This window comes from Helianthus annuus, chromosome 5, assembly GCF_002127325.2.
Source record: "Helianthus annuus cultivar XRQ/B chromosome 5, HanXRQr2.0-SUNRISE, whole genome shotgun sequence".
Lineage (NCBI taxonomy): Eukaryota > Viridiplantae > Streptophyta > Magnoliopsida > Asterales > Asteraceae > Helianthus > Helianthus annuus.
Window position 1 is genome coordinate 109,065,485 of NC_035437.2, and position 21,916 is coordinate 109,087,400.

General features: G+C 35.1%; 1 protein-coding gene across 2 annotated transcripts; it reads right to left on the reverse strand.

The window, feature by feature from the left end:
- Positions 1–878: 878 nt before the first annotated feature.
- LOC110941031 (hippocampus abundant transcript-like protein 1) lies at positions 879–13,292 on the reverse strand. 2 transcript variants are annotated; one of them, XM_022182635.2, is made up of 14 exons: positions 13,047–13,292; positions 12,334–12,445; positions 4,956–5,068; positions 4,030–4,155; positions 3,752–3,939; positions 3,064–3,139; positions 2,834–2,920; positions 2,658–2,738; positions 2,532–2,564; positions 2,346–2,399; positions 1,693–1,734; positions 1,512–1,590; positions 1,358–1,428; positions 879–1,230 (listed from the first exon to the last, which is right to left on the reverse strand). In XM_022182635.2, the coding sequence occupies exons 1-14, from the start codon at positions 13,221–13,223 to the stop codon at positions 1,126–1,128; spliced, it is 1,344 nt and encodes a 447-aa protein (XP_022038327.1). In that variant the 5' UTR covers positions 13,224–13,292; the 3' UTR covers positions 879–1,125. The 2 variants fall into 2 exon arrangements, with proteins under 2 accessions (XP_022038327.1, XP_022038328.1); XM_022182636.2 differs by lacking the exons at positions 4,956–5,068; positions 12,334–12,445 and having other exon boundaries at positions 13,047–13,291.
- Positions 13,293–21,916: the final 8,624 nt, after the last annotated feature.

Genomic DNA, 21,916 nt, shown 5'->3' on the forward strand with positions numbered 1-21,916 from the left:
GTTTACAAGGAAAAAGACAAAAAAAAAACAATTAAATATTAATATAAGTGGTTGCAACCTTGGGTTGTATACACAACCTGGTTGTGAGAAATAATGAATTATTAAATTAAAAAATTGCTTGTTTTTTTTTTGTCTTATTATCCACATGGCAACCGTTTGGGAAGTTTGGTCACCATAGTGGATAGTCTTAGTCCAAAACTCAAACCTTTTGTAACTGAATTCCTGTGGTTTCAGTTTTATTGCCATTTTGGTCCAAAAATGAAATCAGGTCATATTTGTCTTATAAAATCCTGCTATTTTATCCTTTCCCTGAGCATTTTGCCCCTGAGGAAAATGACCATTTTTCATAACCATCCTGCTATCTTATCAAAATGACCATTTTGCCCATGAGGAAAATGACAAAATAGGAGGATTTTATAAGACAAATATGACATGATTTCACTTTTGGACCAAAATGGCAATAAAACTGAAACCACAGGGATCCAGATGCAAAAAGTTTGAGTTTTGAACTAAAATGACAGTTTACTCTATATAAAATGAAAATAACCTTTAACACCAAACTAGAGTATACAAATTTAGGTTTTAATATTGAGTCTATGAAATCTAAATATTATATAATTTGAGTTTGTGATCACTTTTAAAAAGAGCAAAGTGTATGATAATTTTTCTATTTTGCTCAACTATACGTATACACACATATATTATTATTATTATTATTATTATTATTATTATTATTATTATTATTATTAATATATAATTATGATGTATGTTATATAAAGCTAGCTCGATGTAGAATTACTAGTCGAGCTCGAGACTTAAACATGTAACTTGAAACGAAACGTATAACTTGAAACAAACAGAGATCGTTTACACCCGTATATGAAACTATATACTTGTTATTGGATTACTAACTACACGATTCACCTTCACAAGGTTATGACAAGAAGCATCATAACACATCATGTTGTATATATACAATATAGACTTACAAGATTGACTAGAAATATGTACTTTTCAAATATATATACTTTCATGTATCTATATCTTCTATGGATTTCCATGCATATTTCTACAATAAATTAGTGCAACTAACTAATTTGCACAGGCCTTTAATACTTACAAAATCTAAGGCTGACATGGGTAGCTAGGGTTCTGCAACGGATCATATTCGTCGGTTTTTGAATTTGAAATTGGAGCCTTGATCATGATGCTCTGGATGAATGCTATCATCTGCAAATGAGCAAACTTCAAAATCTTGAACTTTAACGAGGCAAACTTCCACTCATATATAATTACTAATCCCGACATGATATGCTAGTTAAATTCGTAAGAAAATAATTAAGAAACGACACCGTACCACAGTGAAGGCAGCACACATAAGACTAAAACCAGGAAAGTGAAATGGAGCATGATCCGATAGGAATAAAGCTGAAGGAAAAAAAATGTTTAGTAGATATGATCAAATATAAATATTTAATCATGAGAAAGTGTAAGCTTGAATGCTTATTTACCTGTAAGAGGACTGAAAATTAATGGGGAGATGATACCGGCAAATGAGCATAGGCCTGTAATGCACCCTTGTGCCTTGCCCTACAAGATAGATAAAAGAACCCATCAAGAAATGATGCTAGAAACCATTTTGTAATTTGATTATTTTTTACATTATTGTAAACACTTAATGTTATGAATTACCTGTTCGGTAGGGCCAACTTGTTTGGATACAATGCTCCGTAACTGAAACAGAGTAGAAATAATGAAAACGAAAGATAAATTGTCAAGTAAAGAGGGTATGCAATGATACAAAATCAGACCGAATCAAGATCAAATAAAACTGAAAATACCGGAACCAAGAACTAGACCTATGCAGTTAAATCGCCAATATATCAGTGATATCCGTTATCGGTCCCCTGGTGAGATATCGGTGCACTATATTGGTACCAATATTATCGCGATATTAACCGATATTTGACCGCTATATCACCGATTTTCCCGATATCAATACCTTTCTTCTTAGTTCTACCATTCGTCTGTCTTCTTATTGCTGCTATTAGTGGTTTTAAGTCTTAATTGTCAAATGTTAGTGTTTTAAGTCTTAATCAGTTCCTACTTGCTACATTTGTTAGTGTTTTGCAAGTTGCAAAGGGATAATTTGTTAATGGTAGGAGAGTATACTGAATTGTTAGTGTTAAATTGCTATATATATAAGTTCTACATGATATTAAAATTCCCATATCCCACCGCGATTACCGATATCTCAAATATCGGTCCTTGACCGATATCCAATTTTTTACCGCATTAACTGCATAGAACTAGACTGTATAGAAATAAAGAAGACATGAACTCACACTTGGTCCTGCAAAAACGGACAGAATCTGCAACGTTGATGCAAGATAGACAACCTATTTTCACACAAACTGATTAGCAAAACCGGGGAATATTAGAGAGGATTTTATGTGCACATAGCACATATACCGTCCATTTTTATTAAAGGTGTTATTGCTTGCTATTTTAGCATAAATGTAAGTGTGTACCCATGAGCTCCAAGCTACAGAATAAAGAAAAATCTGCATTTCATTCAAATATCATGTTAGAACTGAATACTGAGGGCGTAGTTTCTTGAAGGCTTATGGATATTCAATATGTCAATAGTTGCTTACATATATACAGCTGAAAGCAAGCCCGATTGCAAGAAGGTGTACTTCATTGATAACCCGAGTCAACACAGGCATGAGAATCAACTGCATGTTTTGAATATAATGTATGTTACATTTACAGATTACAACTTTAAGAAGATTTGATAAAATAATAATTAGAAACCTAGTGGAAGGCATACTTGAGATATGATTCCAGCAATCCCATGTATGATCATTAGGTCAGCAAACTGGTCTTTGTCAAAATGGAATTCAGCTTTCAAATAGTACTACAAAATGCAAACAAATTCAAAAAACGAATAAATCTTGATCTCACTGAGTGATAGAAATCATCATCTAATTGTGTTCATCTAAATCCGCAGTTTATTATTATCATAAATTCATTATACGAGTGAAAGAGTGTACAAATTACCAATAATGCAGACATCAGGCCAAGTTCACCAAGCATGTTGAAAAATGCCACAATAGCTGCTTGTGAAAAAGTCCAGCTGAAAGTAATATTCAAACAACAAAAACTTCAATACCCCCAATTAGCCCAAATTATAGGCCATGCTTATACACACAAGCAATCATCCACATGGATTTAGGTTAAACACACAGTTACTTATTATTGATCAACTATTTAGGTATACAATGAGCAAAGTTACAAAAGGAAACCTAATCGAATCATATCTCTTAACTACATCCCTAACTAATATATTATCTCTGATATGCTAAAACATATCTTGTTCTATACAGGATGAATGTTTTAGGTAAATTATGGATCCACACACAATAGATGTTAAAACTTACACAAATTTCAGGTCATTCTTATACACATGACCAATCATCCAAATCGATTTAGGTTAAACACACATCTGCACATTTACTTATTATTGATCAACTATTTAGTTATACAATGAGCATAGTTACAAAAGAAAACCTAATCGAATCATTTCTCCTAATTACAGTAAAAAAATTATACAATAAACCTAACTAATAGAATGAATGTTTTAGGTAAAATATGGATCAATAGGCACTAGATCCTAAATTCAAGTTCTCTTATCCTAATTTCTACAATAGATCATGACTCCTAACTAACAAACTGTTAAACAATATACCTGCTTTTCAACAACGAAAACGAATCACGCAACGAAGGAACCGCACGTGAAACTCGCCGATTATCGAGTAAACATTCATCCGTCGTTTCTTTTTCCGGCGCAACAGCAATCACCGCAGCTGTCATGTTCGATTCCGGCAGAAAAATCCTCATGTAGACTACAGAAACCATTGCGGTAGCTGCAGATACCTAAAATCATCGAATAAACGCATTCAGAAACACAATTTTTGGATTAAATATTAATTGAACCGTAAACTGAGAGATTTGTTGTGTGATTACTTGGAAGACGGAGGCGACGGATGGGAGGAAGCGAGTGAGGAGGTTTCCGGTGACGAATGAGCATGATGAGATGCCGGAGAGGATTCCGAACGCCGATGCCCGTCGTTCCTCCGCCACGTTATCCGCCTAACGGTTATCGTATTGAACGGTTGTAGAAAGTCAAATATTATTATGTTGAAGTCAACAAGTGATTGTATTTTATGCATTTAAACTTGTACATTTTGTGTTATGGGACAATTTTTTGTTAGATTAATTTTCTAGTAGTAAAATAATTTTTATACCGTTAAAACATTTATATTGGAGCTCTATTATAATTTAGAAAAAGAAATAAAGAAAACAACAAAAACACCATATTAATCTTTATAATAAAGAAAATTTAATAGATACTAAAGTAAGTAAACTTTTAAGTTTTGTGAGTCATATTCGATCCTTTAAGTTTTTATTGTGAGTGTGTAGAAAAAAAAAGTTTGTGAATAAAATAAAAGGTTGATATGAATAAAAATATTATTAGCAAACTGTATTAATTTATTGTTATTATTATAACTAATATTAATTCACACATTTTTGGTTTGGTAGATCTAGGGGTTTGGGCAAGCCGATATGAGTCGAACTAAACCAAGCCTAAGCTCGGCTCATTTAATTTATGGAGCTTGACCTTGACTCATTTCTTCAAGTTTAATTCTAAAGCTTGAGCAAGGTGTGTTTTGACTTCTATGAATAAAGGTCTAGCTCGACTCGTTTCGAGCTCTAAGTCTCAAGCTCAAGCTAAACTTTTGAGTAATTTTTCAAGCTCGGAATCGACTCGGCTCGGCTCATTTATTATTCATTTATTAATTTTTATACATCTATTAATAGTGTTTTATATATTTTTATTATGATAGATTTTATTATAACATAATATAAAATATATTTAGTTTAAAACATACCACATAAGCAAGTGCAAGAAAGATGACACTCCCTTCACACAACATGGAGGTGAGAGTTTTGAGCACAAAGTATGCATAGAAGAAACCCTCCTCCCTGCTATATGCCAAGATCACTATTTCCAATCAAAATGTTAGCATGTACACCATGATTTACCTACTTTCTACCTATGGATATGCTAATGTTTTATTATCATGACTACAAATAACACTATCTAAGTGTGATGTACCAAATTTTTGGAATTAAGTGTAAGATTAAATATATTATGTTTAATATTTAATCTATAGCCATCTTAATCATTTACATTATAGAGATCAAAATATATTAGAACCTATTATTAATTAGTTGGTAATTGTTGATGGACCATATTACCCTTAGTAACTAATTAGGTTTCCTCCTGGGTGCTTATATAAGGAGAATAAGGTGGAGGTTTAAGGGTTACTCAGTTTCACAATTCACACCCCATTAGATCATAACATCATTAGTTTCGGCCTCCTCTCCAAAGCCGATATCCCTTTTCGGTTTCTTAGCACCATCATCAGTTAGCATCCTAAGGAGGAACCAAATCAAGATGACAGGCATGTCGAACTCCCTCACTGGATTCTCCTCTGCACTATCTGCTGTGACAGGTATGATTTATTTGTTTTCCTTCATGCATAAACAGAACTGAACCAACATGTGGTATCAGAGCATATGTTGATTAGTCAGTTCTGTTTTCATATCCATAATTCTGGGATTGAAACTTGGAAAACGGAATTTTTTTTGAAACCATATGAACTTGACAGCCGGTTTCGAGTCATAAGAATCGACTCGAAATCATGATTTTCGATGAAAGGATTAATTGTTTGTTCACCGAATTAACTGGATCATGTTTTAGCCGAAATCTGTTTAGTAAAATTATTAAAAATTCAAGTTTTGGGTTCCAGAATTTTATTTTTTATGATTAGGGTTCATCATGTTCATGTGAAAATTCGAATATTCTGTTATGTTTTGGAATATGATTTGGATTATTAAGTGTTTTTCCTGATTTTGATCTAATTTTATCCTCTAAATTTTTTAGAAAACTGTTAAAAGATAAAGAGATTGAAATTTCGAAATCTGTTGACAAAATTAGATCAGCTTAAACAGGAAAGGATATCTTTTAATCCCTTAGATTTCGAATTTTCGGTTATGATATCACAATTACAGCTGTTAACGAGGTTGCTACTCGCAACCATGAGGTTGCTACTCGCAACCACGAGGTTGCTACTCGAGACCACGAGGTTGCTACTCGCAACCATAACGTCATTAGTCGAGACCATGAGGTTGCTACTCGCAACCATAACGTCATGACTCGCAACCATGAGGTTGCTACTCGCAACCATAACGTCATTAGTCGCAATCATGAGGTTGCTACTCGCAACCAGAATGTCATCACTCGCAACCATGAGGTTGCGACTCGCAACCATAACGTGATTAGTCGAAACCATAGTTACGACTCGCAACCATAACGTGAGTAGTCGAAACCGTAGTTGCGACTCGCAACCATAACGTGACTAGTCGAAACCGTAGTTGCGACTCGCAACCATAATGTCATTAGTCGAAATCGTGGTTGCGACTCGCAATCTCATTATTTTAAGCTGTTTAAATGTGAACTAAAGAAAAATTTTTTCGGGGCCCCGCCCCGAACCCCGGGCGGGGGCACGCTGTCCCCCGCAACCCCCAGCGAACTCACCGCGGAGTTCGATCCGCGCTAACGGGTGGTTTGCTATTAAATAAATGGTTTTTGTAATTTACTTAGTTAATTAATCAGAATCAGATAATGTTTTACAAAACCAGAAATAGCTTAACTTGAATGAGCTTTTGATATATCATTTCTGGCCAAAGCTGACTTGATACATCTACTTATCATTCAAGTATTACGAAAGCTATGCTAAGTGTGCATCATAAGCATGAATGTTTTAATATCTGGCCAAAGCTGATTTAATTCTTTCATAGATGGCATACTTAGCAAGTGCATAACTAAAGTGATTGTTTCAATTTCTGGCCAAAGCTGATTTGTTACAACCACTTTGCACATATGCTTAAATGATTACACTTCTGGCCAAAGCTGTTTTGTTTTCGTTTAAGTAGAATTTTTTAGTTAAGTCTATTATTTTGATGTTAGTAATAGACATTATCACAGCTTCATTATGTAAAATGGTCATTATTTTGCCTGCCTTAGTTTAACGTGCCCATAGATCACATTAGTTTTCTTCCTTAGTATCATAACTTGCTCATCTTATTTCCACTATCAGCACCCAACTGCGGGATTCCACCTTTAACTGGTGATAACTTTGCTGCATGGAAGGATGCTCTCATGCTTACTCTCGGATTGCTTGATTTCGATTATGCTCTAAGAGAGAAAAAGCCAGCGGACCTTACCACTCAAAGCACTGCTGCTGAGCAGTTAACTCATGAAAAGTGGACTAGGTGTAACCGCATGTCTCTCATGTTTATGAAGCAATCCATAAGCAATGCAATCAGGGGAGCTATTCCTGATTCTGAAGATGCTAAAACCTACTTGGAACATGTGGAGGCTCAGTTCAAAGGGACGTCTAAGGCGCACGCTAGTACTCTTATTCTCAAGCTGGTGACAACTAAGTATGATGGGAGGAGCGGCATTCGCGAGCACATCATGATGATGAATGACATGGCCAATAAGCTGAAGGGGCTGGAAATGGAAATCAGTGATGGTTTCCTTGTTCATTTCATCATTACTTCGCTTCCTTCTTCTTTTGAAGCATTCAAGATCAACTACAACACTCAGAAGGAAAAATGGACGATGAGTGAGCTGGTCGCCATGTGCGTACAGGAGGAGGAGCGTATGAGGATGGATCGCCATACTGATGTTGCCAATTTCACTACCTCCAATCCTAAGAAAAGGAAGCACAATTATCAGAGGAAGTATGCTTCTAAAGTCCATAAGTCTACTCCTAACTCTAATGCAAGTGCACCTTCCAGCTCTAAGAACTCCTTAGGCAGTATCCGCTGCAAGTTCTGTAAAAAGACAGGACACATGCAGAAGGAATGCCCTGACTTTAAGGAGTGGCTGGCTAAGAAAGGTAACGATTATTTTATGATACTTGAGTCCTATAATTTAAGTGTTCCTGCTAATTCTTGGTGGTTTGATTCTGGTTCTATGGTTCATGTTACCAATTCTACTCAGGGATCCTTTCAATCCGGAAGCTGGAAAGAAACCAAAGAACGCTTAAGGTTGGGGATGATCGAGAATTAGAAGTGAAGGCCATTGGAACATTACAATTAGTTATGAAAACTGGTTTATGTATTAAACTTTATGATACCTTATATGTTCCTGAGGTAACTCGGAACCTTGTATCAGGACCAAAGTTAGACATGGACGGTTTTATTGTTTCCCATGGTCATCGCCAACTCTCTATCCATTATGATTCTGTTCTTTATGGTACTGGTGTTCTGGATGGAGGTCTCTATAGATTAGAACTAGATGATGGCTTTTCCAAATCTTTGTTGTCATATAACATTAATGAATCACTCACAAAGATGGAAGAGAAACGAGACTTAGAGACTTCATCCATGTTGTGGCATCAGCGTTTAGGCCACATTTCAAAAGAGCGATTAAATCGTCTCGTGAAGGATGAAGTCTTACCTCCTCTCGATTTCTCTGACTTTGGAACATGTGTCAAATGTCTTAAAGGTAAAATGACATTAGCGAATAAGAAAGGTGCCACTAGGAGTTCTAATTTATTAGAACTCATTCACACTGACATTAGTGGCCCCTACCAAATCGCTGGCATAACAGGACATACTTCATTTATCACTTTTATTGATGATTATTCTCGTTACATGTACTTGTATCTCATTAAGGAGAAATCTGAATCTCTAACAACTTTTAAAGATTATAAGGCTGAAGTTGAAAAGCAATTAGATCGTCAGATTAAAGTTGTGAGATCAGATAGAGGCGGTGAGTATTATGGAAGACATACTGATGTGGGTCAAGCTCCTGGTCCATTTTATGAGTTTTGTAAGGGCCAGGGGATTGTGAACCAGTACACCATGCCTGGTACACCTCAGCAGAACGGTGTCGCTGAAAGAAGAAACCGTACCCTTATGAACATGGTGCGCAGTATGTTAGCCAACACTAACTTACCATTATTCCTCTGGACTGAAGCGTTAAAAGCAGCTGTTCATATACTCAATAGAGTTCCTTCTAAGTCTGTCCCTAAAACTCCTTATGAACTTTGGACAGGAAGGAAACCGAGTCTTAAATATATGAAAGTATGGGGCTGCATTGCTGAAGCAAAACTTTACAATCCTTTCCTAAGGAAACTTGACCCTAAAACAGTTACCTGTTTCTTTATCGGGTATCCTGAGAACTCTAAGGGTTATCGTTTCTATTGTCCTTCCCATGTCACCCGTATTGTTGAAACCAAGCGTGCCGCGTTCCTGGAGAATTTCAAGGTCAGTGGGAGCAGTACCAACCCTTACGAAGAATTGCAAGAAGTACAAGACGCGGGGGGGAGAGACTCGTCGCTTACCATTACTCCGATTACTCCTCTTGTACCCAATGCAACTATTGTTCCTGAAGCTACTGCACCAACTCCAAATTCATCTCTACAATCAGAACCCATTATACCTCATGACGAAGGCACATCAAACGCTCAAAACCAAGACAACGCTGAACCCGATAATCTACTCAGGAGGTCATCCAGGCAAAGAAGGCCTCCTAATTGGGATGATTATGTTACCTACCTGACTGAAATGGATCCCGGAAAGCTCAATGATCCTATCTCTTACAATGAAGCCATTAGCAGTGATCAGTCTTCTGAATGGAATAAAGCAATGATTGATGAGCTTGATTCCATGAAGAAAAATGACGTTTGGGATTTGGTAGAATTACCCAACGGAGTCAAACCCGTAGGATGCAAATGGGTGTTCAAAACAAAACTGGATCCGAATGGAAACGTTGAACGCTACAAAGCGAGATTGGTTGCAAAGGGCTACACTCAAAAAGAGGGAATTGATTATCAAGAGACGTTTTCACCTGTCTCTCGTAAAGATTCATTAAGGATCGTCATGGCCCTAGTAGCTCATTTCGATTTAGAGCTGCATCAGATGGACGTTAAAACCGCTTTCCTTAACGGAGACTTGGACGAAGATGTTTACATGAAGCAACCTGAAGGCTTTGAGCCTGAAGGTCAGGAGCATCTAGTCTGTAAGCTGAAGAAATCCATTTACGGGTTAAAACAAGCATCACGTCAGTGGTACCTCAAGTTTGATGAAGTCATGAAGAAGCAAGGTTTTATGAAGAATCAAGTGGATCAATGCACCTACCTCAAGATGAGTGGGAGCAACTTTACTATACTTGTCCTTTACGTTGACGACATTCTATTGGCAAGTAATAGTTTAGACATGTTGCATGAGTCGAAGCGGTTACTCTCGCATAACTTCGACATGAAGGATCTCGGAGATGCGTCTTACGTCATTGGCATCGAAATTCACCGAGATAGAAACAAAGGGATCTTAGGATTGTCCCAAAGGGCCTACATAGATCGTGTCCTTACACGGTATAACATGCAACAGTGCAAACCCTCCGTCGCTCCAGTAGTTAAGGGAGATGTTTTCGGTTCGTTTCAGTGTCCGACAACAGAGGTTGAGAAGGAGCAAATGAGCCAGATACCTTATGCATCAGTAGTCGGGAGCTTGATGTATGCTCAAGTCTGTACTCGTCCAGATATCGCTTATATTGCTGGAATGCTAGGCCGTTATCAGACTAATCCTGGCCTAGATCACTGGAAAGCAGCTAAGAAGGTACTTCGATATCTGCAAGGGACGAAAGACTATAAGCTGACTTATAGAAGAAGTGATCATTTAGAAGTGGTGGGCTATTCTGATTCTGACTTTGCCAAATGCAAAGATGACAAGAAATCCACTTCGGGCTATATCTTTATGTTAGCAGGCGGCCCTATCTCTTGGAAGAGTCATAAACAACAGTTGACCACAACTTCCACAATGATGGCAGAGTACATTGCTGTCTATAACGCAACCTGTCATGGAATGTTGATTAGAAACCTGGTCACTGGACTCAAAATCGTTAATTCCATTTCTAGACCATTGAAGCTTTACTGTGATAATTCAGCTGCCGTTAGTTTCTCGAACAGTAACAGTTCGACTGGAGCTGGTTTATATCTCGATACGAAATATCTTTTTGTACGTGAACGTGTTGAGGAAAATAATCTTTGTATCGAGTATATTAGTACTAAGGATATGCTTGCGGATCCGATGACTAAAGGTCTCCCTCCTAAGGTTTATGAAGAACATGTTCGTAATATGGGATTATGTAAAGACCTTATTTGAGCATATTGTACTAGCTTATGTTTTATGTTTAATGAAATTTCCTCAAGTTTGATTTTGTATGTCTGTTAGAATATGTTCAACCGGTATAATGGCATATAGACAAATAAAAGTTACAAATCAAACAAAGGGCTTACGCGTATTTTGATCATGACGACTAGGTTTTAAATTAAGGCTATAGTATGATTAATGGGGGTCCTGAGTCGCATAATGATTCAACGGCTGTATTTCTCTGCTATAGTACTTGTTTAAGGCTAAAATGAGTGTTAACTCCTGATCAGGCTTATCTAATACTCATAGTAAATGATTACTCGGCTAAGTGGGAGAATGTAAGATTAAATATATTATGTTTAATATTTAATCTATAGCCATCTTAATCATTTACATTATAGAGATCAAAATATATTAGAACCTATTATTAATTAGTTGGTAATTGTTGATGGACCATATTACCCTTAGTAACTAATTAGGTTTCCTCCTGGGTGCTTATATAAGGAGAATAAGGTGGAGGTTTAAGGGTTACTCAGTTTCACAATTCACACCCCATTAGATCATAACATCATTAGTTTCGGCCTCCTCTCCAAAGCCGATATCCCTTTTCGGTTTCTTAGCACCATCATCAGTTAGCATCCTAAGGAGGAACCAAATCAAGATGACAGGCATGTCGAACTCCCTCACTGGATTCTCCTCTGCACTATCTGCTGTGACAGGTATGATTTATTTGTTTTCCTTCATGCATAAACAGAACTGAACCAACATTAAGTCTACATGAAATGTGTTTAAATGAAATGTATTTAAATCATGGGTTTCTATTCATTTTTACATATTCGTTGAGAGCGTTCCAACCATTAAGGAAATGTGTATGTCAGAAGTGTACATCTCTTGACAGTTTATACTCTACTAGTTGGGATACGGGAGTTTATGACACTCCCTCGCTTACAAGAGGGATTCAAGAATGTCAAATGGCACTCGCAAAATGAGTCTAACATAAATATATACGATAATCTTTGAAAATAAATCAATATATACCTATAGGTAAAATTGCTAGCGTCATTGGGCAAGTGAGAAGTAGTTTCCGTCCATACTGATCGGATAAATTTCCAATTAGGGGCATCATCAGCAGATTTCCAATCCCAGTGATCTGATTATTATACAGTTAATATTGAAATTCTTACTATTTTGAATATTATCATCAAATTAACCTTCTTTTACATGACTATAAGCATCAACATCAAATCATACACCATAAAGCATGTAGAGTATTTCATAAGTGATTTATTAGTGAAAATTATTCTCAATCTAAACCTTCTCCAAAAGTTTTGACATTTTGTCATGAATTATGGTTTTTTAACACTTTCGAAAGTTAATACAATAACGTTTAAATTATAAATTTTGTGTCCATTTTTTCTTTTAAATTTTAGATCTTGATATAAATATTTAACCATGCCGTCATAAAACAAACTTTAGAAAGAAAAAAAATAATAATAAACATGTTAACTGGGTCAATTTACAAACATGATGACCCGAATACGGCCCGCACAGTTAAAACGTCAAACCCACAAATTTCGTGTTAATGTCATAATCCATCAGAAATTCATCAACTTCAAAAGTTTATTCTAAATTCTTTTGGGTAGAAAAGAAATATATAAAAAAAACAGAATTTAGCCTTTTGTTTTTATATGAGTTTTTTTGTATAAAATAACATATCTAACTTCTTAAAGAGAATAATGATGTAAAGATACCGCTTGTTGAACTCCGGTGAGGTAAATGGCGAAGGAGCATTCATCTTCTCCGGGACAAAGTGCGGCCATGCTGACGTCGGTTATCGCCGGAATCACCATGAAATGGGAGAAGTTGAACAAGAAAACCGTCAAGAAAAGGTGGCTGAGCCCCCACGACGTCGTATTTGTCTCCGGCATGATCAAAGTGGTAGTGGTTTATGGTGGTGGTTGTAGTGATTTTAATGACAAAGCAAAGAATGAATGCTTTGTGTGGAAGTTGGAATTATATCTATATATACTTGGACGTGGTGAGAAAATCAGGCTTCATTAAATGTTTTATATTATAAATAATAATATTAATTTAAAAAAAAAAATTAAAACTTCATTAAGAACGTACCTCCGACCCAATCGGGCAAAAGGTCAATACAAAACAAAACCCCCGACCCAAACGGGTAATTGTTCATTTTGTATCTCGCTATCAAAAAAGAACTAAATGCACAACATGATTCTTGTAATCCAAGTAATACTATATTCCCTTAAAGCAATTATATGATAAGGGACAAGTTTAACATAAAACTAGGTTAAGTAGATAAGTGTAAAAAGCCAAAAACCATAAAATAGCGTTTTGCTGATTTAGCAGGCAAATTGGGAAGACAGTGGGTATGCGGTTACATAATTGTTTATCTATATTAAAGTTAAAAATAAAAATACAAGTATTTATGTGATTTCATGGTTTTCTATTTAAAATTGATAAAACAAGTAATACTATATCAGTTGTAGTTATACGCTTGTATGATCAGACCCATTGCCGTTTATTACAATTAACGACATACAAAGGGTTTAAACACTGTTGCATCGGGTTGTAAATCATGTTTAATCAACTTTTATATCGTTTATATAATGTAAATGTTAAATTTTATTATTCCGCTATAGTCGTGTTAAAGTAGTTTCAGATTTTATTAAGCAGTTACAAGAAAATTATTTTGACGTTCGTTAATAAGTTTTAAAAGCTCGCGTGTTGTACGTAGTTTACATACATTTTTTTTTTTTTTTTTGATGTATCTTCTTAAAGTGATGTTGGGGGACCCTTAAATCCTTAATAATGAGATGATGCGTAAGTTTTTAGTTTACGGTTTAATGCGTACAAGCATTCTTAACTAAAATATCGTCGTTTTCACAAGTTTGTTGTGGGACAAATGTGGAGCCCAATCTGCAAATGTGTAAGTGTAAGTTTTGTATTACTTTTTAATTTAATGGGGAATTTCGTAAAATAGGATTGTTCATGGTTCGTGGATTGAAAACTGTGAAATTATTCAAATGGATCATTAGTTTGGTTTTACGATTGACTTTTTATTACTTTAGCTTTTGTTTGGTCGGTTGGTTTCATAATCTTCAAACCGTAGAAAATGGTTTGCTTTACGGTTATTGTCAAAAACCAGCCTCATAAAACCGGACAGAACCGTAAGATTTAGTTATATATGTTTTATATTGGATATAGTTAAATGTTTGTATTAGAAAGATAAATTAAAGAGTAAACTTCCGTTTTGCTCCCTGTGGTTTGGTCACTTTAACGGTTTTGCCCCAAACCTTTAAAAATAGTCATTTTACTCCCTGATGTTTTGGTTTTGTTGCCAGTTTGCTCCCTTCGGGGAGCACAATGGAAAAACAAACAATTTGGATGGAGTTAGAGGCGGGGAGCAAACTGGCAAAAAAATCGAAACATCAGGGAGTAAAATGGCTATTTTTAAAGGTTTGGAGTAAAACCGTTAAAGTGACCAAACCACAGGGAGCAAAACGGAAGTTTACTCTAAATTAAAACTAGGTTGACTCTAGCATCATTCAACTAAACTGTCTTATTAGGACCTAGGAGTGTTCATCGAATCGAATATCGAATTTTCGAATTATTCTAATCGAATTATTCCAATAATTTTTATTTTTCCTTGAATTCGAATTCTATTAAAACATATCAAATTCTATTCGAATTTGTATTCGAATAAAAACCCAATTCGTATTCGATTAAATATTCGAATTCGAATAAATTCGATTTGATTCAAATTCTTTTAAAACATGTAAAAAACTATTAAGATTAAACATAAATTTTAAAGCAACCAAAAAGCACGATATCACATTAAAAAGTTCCAAATAAAGTACCATAAGAATTAGATTCAAAACAAGAAGTCGGGACTAACCACTCCTTAATTACAAGTTTATATTTTTAGGGTTAAAAATCTATTGATAGATTTGTTACTTACGTTTTAGTTATGACCATGTAGTGGGTTTGGTAATATGTAATTTTAATACTTGGAATAAATTTTGAAAATAATTTATAGTATAGCCCAATAAAAGTTATATATGTATTATATATATATATATAATAAATAAAAATGTATCATTTTTATTCGAATTTCGAATCGAATCGAATTTGAAATTATAAATTCGTATTCGATTGGCATTCGATTTACTTGACTCGAATTGAATTGAATCGAATTCGAATTCTTATCATCGAAACGAATTCTTGATAATCGAATTTCGAATTTTTCGAATTCGAAACGAATTCTGAACACCCCTATTAGGACCATCTGTTATGCCATCTAAGGGGCATGTTCCACCACATCACATCATAACGCCCATTCAAAAATGTGTAATGGTTAACGCCTCTTAATGCCCTTTCAATTTGTAATTGTGTCTCATTTTGTCTAATCTTGTATTCCGTTTAAGGATTATTTTCCTCGATCTGGTTGTAATTGTGTCTCATTTTGTCAAGTTTCTTACTGGATCGATATTTTTAGTATACGTTTGGCCGTTCAAAAAAAAAGTTACCAATCGATATGACTTAAGCCCAATGAGTTTATCTGTGAAACCAAACCATTAGCAACAGTAGGGTTTGATTCAGTTTAAATTTCAATAGTTCGATTTTGGTTTTCGATAATAAAAAATCTATACTAACGATGCAACTAAGCAAATCACTAAACATCCAAAGACATTACTTTTATTACATTTGTATATTTGAATGTATAGTGTGCTTTGTATATTTAAATGTCTAGTTTGCAAAAAAAAAGGAGGACTAACACTCATAATATTTTAAATTTTGTATGTTTTATTATTATATTTTATTTTTAGGGTCACACTCCAACCGATGACGAAAACATCGGAGTGAGACGAACGAGATTGCTCAAAGATGTCATAACATTATGCGACAATAATTAAGTTCAAAACCGATTTCATTAATAATCATAAATTGTCAAATACATTGAAGAAATTCAAATACAACAATTAAAAAGACAAGTACAACAAGTCTATCATAACAAAATATCCAAATCTAGTAATTCATGTGCGTTTCTATGTCGTCCCTACTAGATTCGTCATAAGCATCATCATCAACCTGTAACATGTTAAAAATAATGGTTCAACGTAAAAGCATTGGCGAGTACATAAGTTTGTAAATACATAGCATAAGTATAAAAGAATTTACTTGAATCCACGTGGCAAATTGTATACAAGGTCATCTAGCATGCAATACTAAGTCTTAAACCCGAGTGTCCACAAGAATTATGTGCATCCCTCGCCACAAAAGTGACGAGACCGTTTATGAATAATAAGCTTAACAATACCCCGACGGGCGGCGTGCTACTCCTATAGCGCTATATATGTTAAGTTGGGCTAGCTAAGTTAATGACAAGTAGCAAAGTATGGATTCTAACATGAACCTGAGCATAACAAAAGCATGTATAAAGGATTTAGAATAAAATATGTTTGTGTGTGTTCGTGTATTTTGTAAGGTAACATGTTACAACCCAAATTGTGTAAAAAGAAATGGGTCGAGTGTACTCACGGTTTTGCAAGCTTCCACTTGGTAATTCCGTGAATAGTTGATTGTTTGATGATGGGACACCGAGTTCTCCTACACGAGGAAACATAGGTGTGTGAGTATTCGGATGATAACGGAGGATTCGGATTCGGAATTTAAAGTACACAAAACTATGTATACGAGAAAGTAATCATCTAGACTTAAACACTCGTTTTTGACACTATGAGTCCCGTATGGGTTGATGTGATTTCATGGGTTAAGATACCCATTAGAATCGTAACGAGAGGTTTAAGTCCTTAGATAATATAACTTATTACCATGACAAATAATCACTTGATTATTATCAAGGGTTCGGTTATGTATATATTTAATATATTTTATATAGTATGTAGTATATGTTTATCATGGCATTTCATAGAAGTCATGCATGGAGGTAGGAGGATAACCGTTCTTTAACCTCTTTCGTAAGATTCACCAATGCACAAGTTGTCACAAGAACAACTCGGATGGTCATGAATGAAGTGGAAAGGAAACGTACATACTTGTCAAGGGGAAATCATCAAGTGAGGTGGTGGATTGAAAGTAGGATAGCCAAGGCTTCCAAGTAATCACACTCATACCAAGCACAAGTCTTGTTACAAGAACAAGTTTGGATGGTTCAAAACTTGTGGGTTAAAAACCCTTACAAAACAGAAAGTTTGGAGGCAATTAACACCTCCGAATTTGTGTGAAACAACCTTGTTTAGGATCACTAATCATGGACTTTGATTAATGGCATAAGAACACAAATTTGTTTGAGGAAAACACAAGTTTGAAGAAAGTTTATAAAGATTTCTTCCAAAACAGAAAGTTTGGACCATAAAATGGTGATGTTCCACCTTGGTTTTCTATGGAAAACCTGTGGAAACACTCCTAGAGGTGTTCCAAGCTTTGTAGAGGAAGAAGTAGTGAAGAAAATGGAAGAAAAGTAAGTATGAACTCACTTATGTAGCTTGTATGACTCCGCCTTGAATCTGATTATAATCTGAGAATTGTTGCTTATTTGAGAGTGTTTTAATGAGGATTGAAGTGTTTGTAAAGTGGTAAAAGAGTGGGGAAGAGGTGGGTTTTATAGTTGAGGTTTAGGGTTACTTAGGTGAGTAATTATGAGAGAAAACACAATTAGAAAACACACAAGTGACCAATACATGACCAACTAGCAACTTTCTGTGGATTTGGGGGCCTAGCGGGCCGCGTACCGAATGGGCTGGGATGGTCGCGCGGCGCAACGGCTTTATGTCATGGAAATTGTTTGATTTTTGTCATATTCAGCCCCTATACTTCATATATGTTATGTTTTAATGTGTGAAGGTGTGTTATGATGTGAATAAACATATAATTAAGCATCATATAAGTATGTGAACCATGAATAAGTATCGTGAATGTTCAATGATGTAAAAACATGCGTGAAAAGCGTATAAGTCATGTATGTATGTCACGTATTTGCAAGTTTATCACACGTTTTCAAGAATTATGAACAAGGTAACACTTGTATAATGAATTTAAAGGTATAAGCATGTACAAATAAGTAAAGTATAAATTGTAAGAAATAATGAATTTTATTACGATCATAGTCTCGGATTTACAACGATACAATGAAAGACGATTACAAGGAATACAAGTTTCCAAAAATAGAAATACAAGACAACCTTTCTAATTAAGGAAAGTTACGAAAAAGCAGGGCGTTACATTTAGCATATTGTATTTCACTTATAACTTTAAAATATAATATTTTATAAAATTATGAGTATGTTAGCATATCGTTTTTCACTTGTAACTTTAAAATACAATATTTTATAAAATTATGAGCATGTCGTTGCAACGTACTTTCTTGTTAGGATTATGAGTTTTAATTGTTGTGAATGTTTAAGATGAACAATGAAAGAAGATAAAGAAATATGGAAATAATGCAGCGGAAGAATAAACTTTAAGTCACAACAATGGAAGATTTGCTTTCATCATCATACTTTTCATTGAAAGATTGTAATTACAATAATTCACGTATGCATGAGAATTACAAACTCCCCCTAAGCCTAAGATCACTCCTATTTGTTCGTACAAAATGTCAAGAAGGAAAGTGATAAATAAAACAGTACATGCACTGTTCTATTTATAGTACAATACAAACATCTGAAGCATCTTGGCTGACGTCACCTAGACAGTGACATCTAACAACCTCTAACATCTGCCAAATGCCTAAGTACTGTTACATTAAAAACTCTGATGAGCAGCATCTGTTGAGTAATCCGTTGTGGAGCTTTAACCTCTGTTGAGCCTCAACAGACCTTGCTTCTTCAAACTTTGTCTCCATCAGCAGAGGGTGATCAGACCTTTGCTAGAAGCAGACTTTGTCTTCAAGCAGATGTTAACTTTGGCAGACATTCGTTATCAACAAACTTTCTCTTTGGCAGACCTTTGAGTGTATGTAACACCCCAAAAATATTAAACTATATATGTGTATACATGTATAATTAATTATATTGATAATAAATTTGCGAAAATAAAACAAGGGATATTTAACCTAGTTAATTATGTGTTATAAAATGATAAAGAATGAAGAGATTCTAACCCATTTTACAAATCTTAAAACTAGAGGGACTAAAAAGGGGCAAACTTGAAACAGATTTAATAAATTGAAATTTAAACATAAAACACACACTTGTGTGTGTTCTGTTGTTCGACCAAAACCTAGAGCAAACAGAGAGCTCACTTCTAAAACCCTAAATTCATCAAAATCTCTCAAAATCAAAGAAGGAAACTGATTTGGAATCAATTCTAAGCTAAAATCATGATCACCCAAGTTAGGAGATCACAAGGTATGTCTAATTTTGATATTTGGTGATGATATGATTAGTGATGAACCCTCAAAGATCCAATTCTTGAATGAATGTTTGTTGTTATGGCACAATTGATATGATTACAAGTCTAGGAACAAACCCTAGATGAGAATTTAATGATTTCATGTCATAACCTAGTGAATTAAAGATTTATCACATATGTGTTATATGGGTTTTGTGATGAACACTTGAATTATAGTGATAATTGTTGTTACTTGATTGTTATGATGCAAGTTCAAGTGTCGTTTATTGCATACTAGACATATGAGTATGAAAATAATAACTTAACAAGGTTAACTTATTAGTCATGAATATGATAATGATAGTATAATAATCTCGCCCATAAAATGTTCGACAAAATGTTTAAGTGATCTTGAAATATTAAGAAATACGAAAGAATCACTTAATTGATTATTTAGACGCGTTGTGTGTTAAATATTGTAAATTGAGTTCTAAGCGATAAATTCGAATTGAACTCTATAGGCAAATTGGGCGAATCGTCGAGTGGTCAAGGCGGAACGGATACCCGCTTAAAGGGAAAGCTTTAAAGGTACGCGACTATATGCTTCGTAAATTTTCGTTAGTATTTTTATGTCTATTTACGTTGAATAACAAATGAAATGTTATGAAGTTCGGTTGATACTAAAAGCAAGTAATAAACCAAGTTTGTTGTTTAAAAATCTGAACGGGTCAAATAAATTGGAAAAAAGCTTAAGTCGAGAGTTTAAAGTTATGAATTTTGTTAATCCATATATCGGATTTTTACTCCACACTATGGATGAACGAAATATGATCACATAGGAAGAAACGGAATGTAAATCGGATCAAAACTTAGAGAGTTATGTCCGTTTAGGCGGAAATTGAGTTTGCTGAAAAATCTGCAGCTGAAATTCGAAACTTTCTATACATTTCAGGGTCTTGCGTCACGCGACGGGGATGACCCTCTATGGTCGCAGCCTGCCACGGCTGTCGCGTCAGGCGATGGTTAAGCCCAATCCCGTCGCGGCACGCGACGGGTCTCAAAACCTGCAAAAGCTGCTGTGATGTTTATTTTGCGTTGCGGACTCGTTTTAATATGTTATAAACTTTCATAACTGACGTTTATGACCATTTTGATTATAGGTAACTACGAAAATCTTTTGGATGGCGATCAAGCTTGCACGAGAACTGAACACACATTCAATTGAAGCTTCCACATCTATATTTAGTTTCTTTTGTTACTAAACACTTGTGTAATACTTTTGTAAAACATAGTTTGAATGTTTTGTACTTTATATAAACGTCGTTACAGTGATGTTTTTTTTAAATGGCATTTTTATATAAATGCACTCTTTGAAATATAAATTATTCAGTGTTATTGTAAGGGTCTTACAGTGTAGCAGTTGTTGATGCCTTTGTCATTGGGGAGAGCAGTTCTTCTAAGCACTGTTATTGTTAATCAGACGATTATAGATTATTTTGGCTTTCTAATAATATGTTCTTTTGGCGGGGTCCACATGATCCAACATTTCTTTTAGACAAATTACATAAAACAAAATTTGTGTATGCTTAAAATTTTCAGTTTTCATCCTTTAGGTTTAACAAGCACGCAAACCAACATTTCTGTTTATTTAATGTTGCACGTTACAACCTTTAACACAAACCCAATTTATTTTCCTTGTTAAGTCCCCTCACATGCAAAACATGTGAAGGTATTTTGGTCTTTTTAACACATTCCTAAATATTTATTTATTTCTCATTAAAATACAAAAATCCCCACAAATAAGGTTTCATCAGAACCCTCATTCCAACTGTTTGACTAGTATACAAGGGATGGGTTTGAACAGGTGGGTGGAGATTGTGGTTGGTCAGTTGTATGACGAAGAGGTGTGTGGAGTATGTGAAGTGGATACAGTGGTTGCAAATGCGGGTTTGAACAATGGATGAGTGATTGATTTACTACAAAGGTTAGGGTGTGGGTAGTACATGGACCGTGAGAGGTTTATGGTTGTGGGTTGGAAAGCGGTGGTGGTGATGGCGACTAGGAAAGTGGGGGTGAACGGTGAAGAGAAAGGGTTGAAGGTTGGTTGTAGACCGACAATGATTGAAGTGGATGACATATTTGGTGGTTGGGATGAGGTTATGCGTAGTTGGAAAAATGAGTGAATGAGTTGAGGGAAGAACTAGGGTGGTGGTTGTTGACCAAGAAGTTAGGGTTTTCGAGTGAC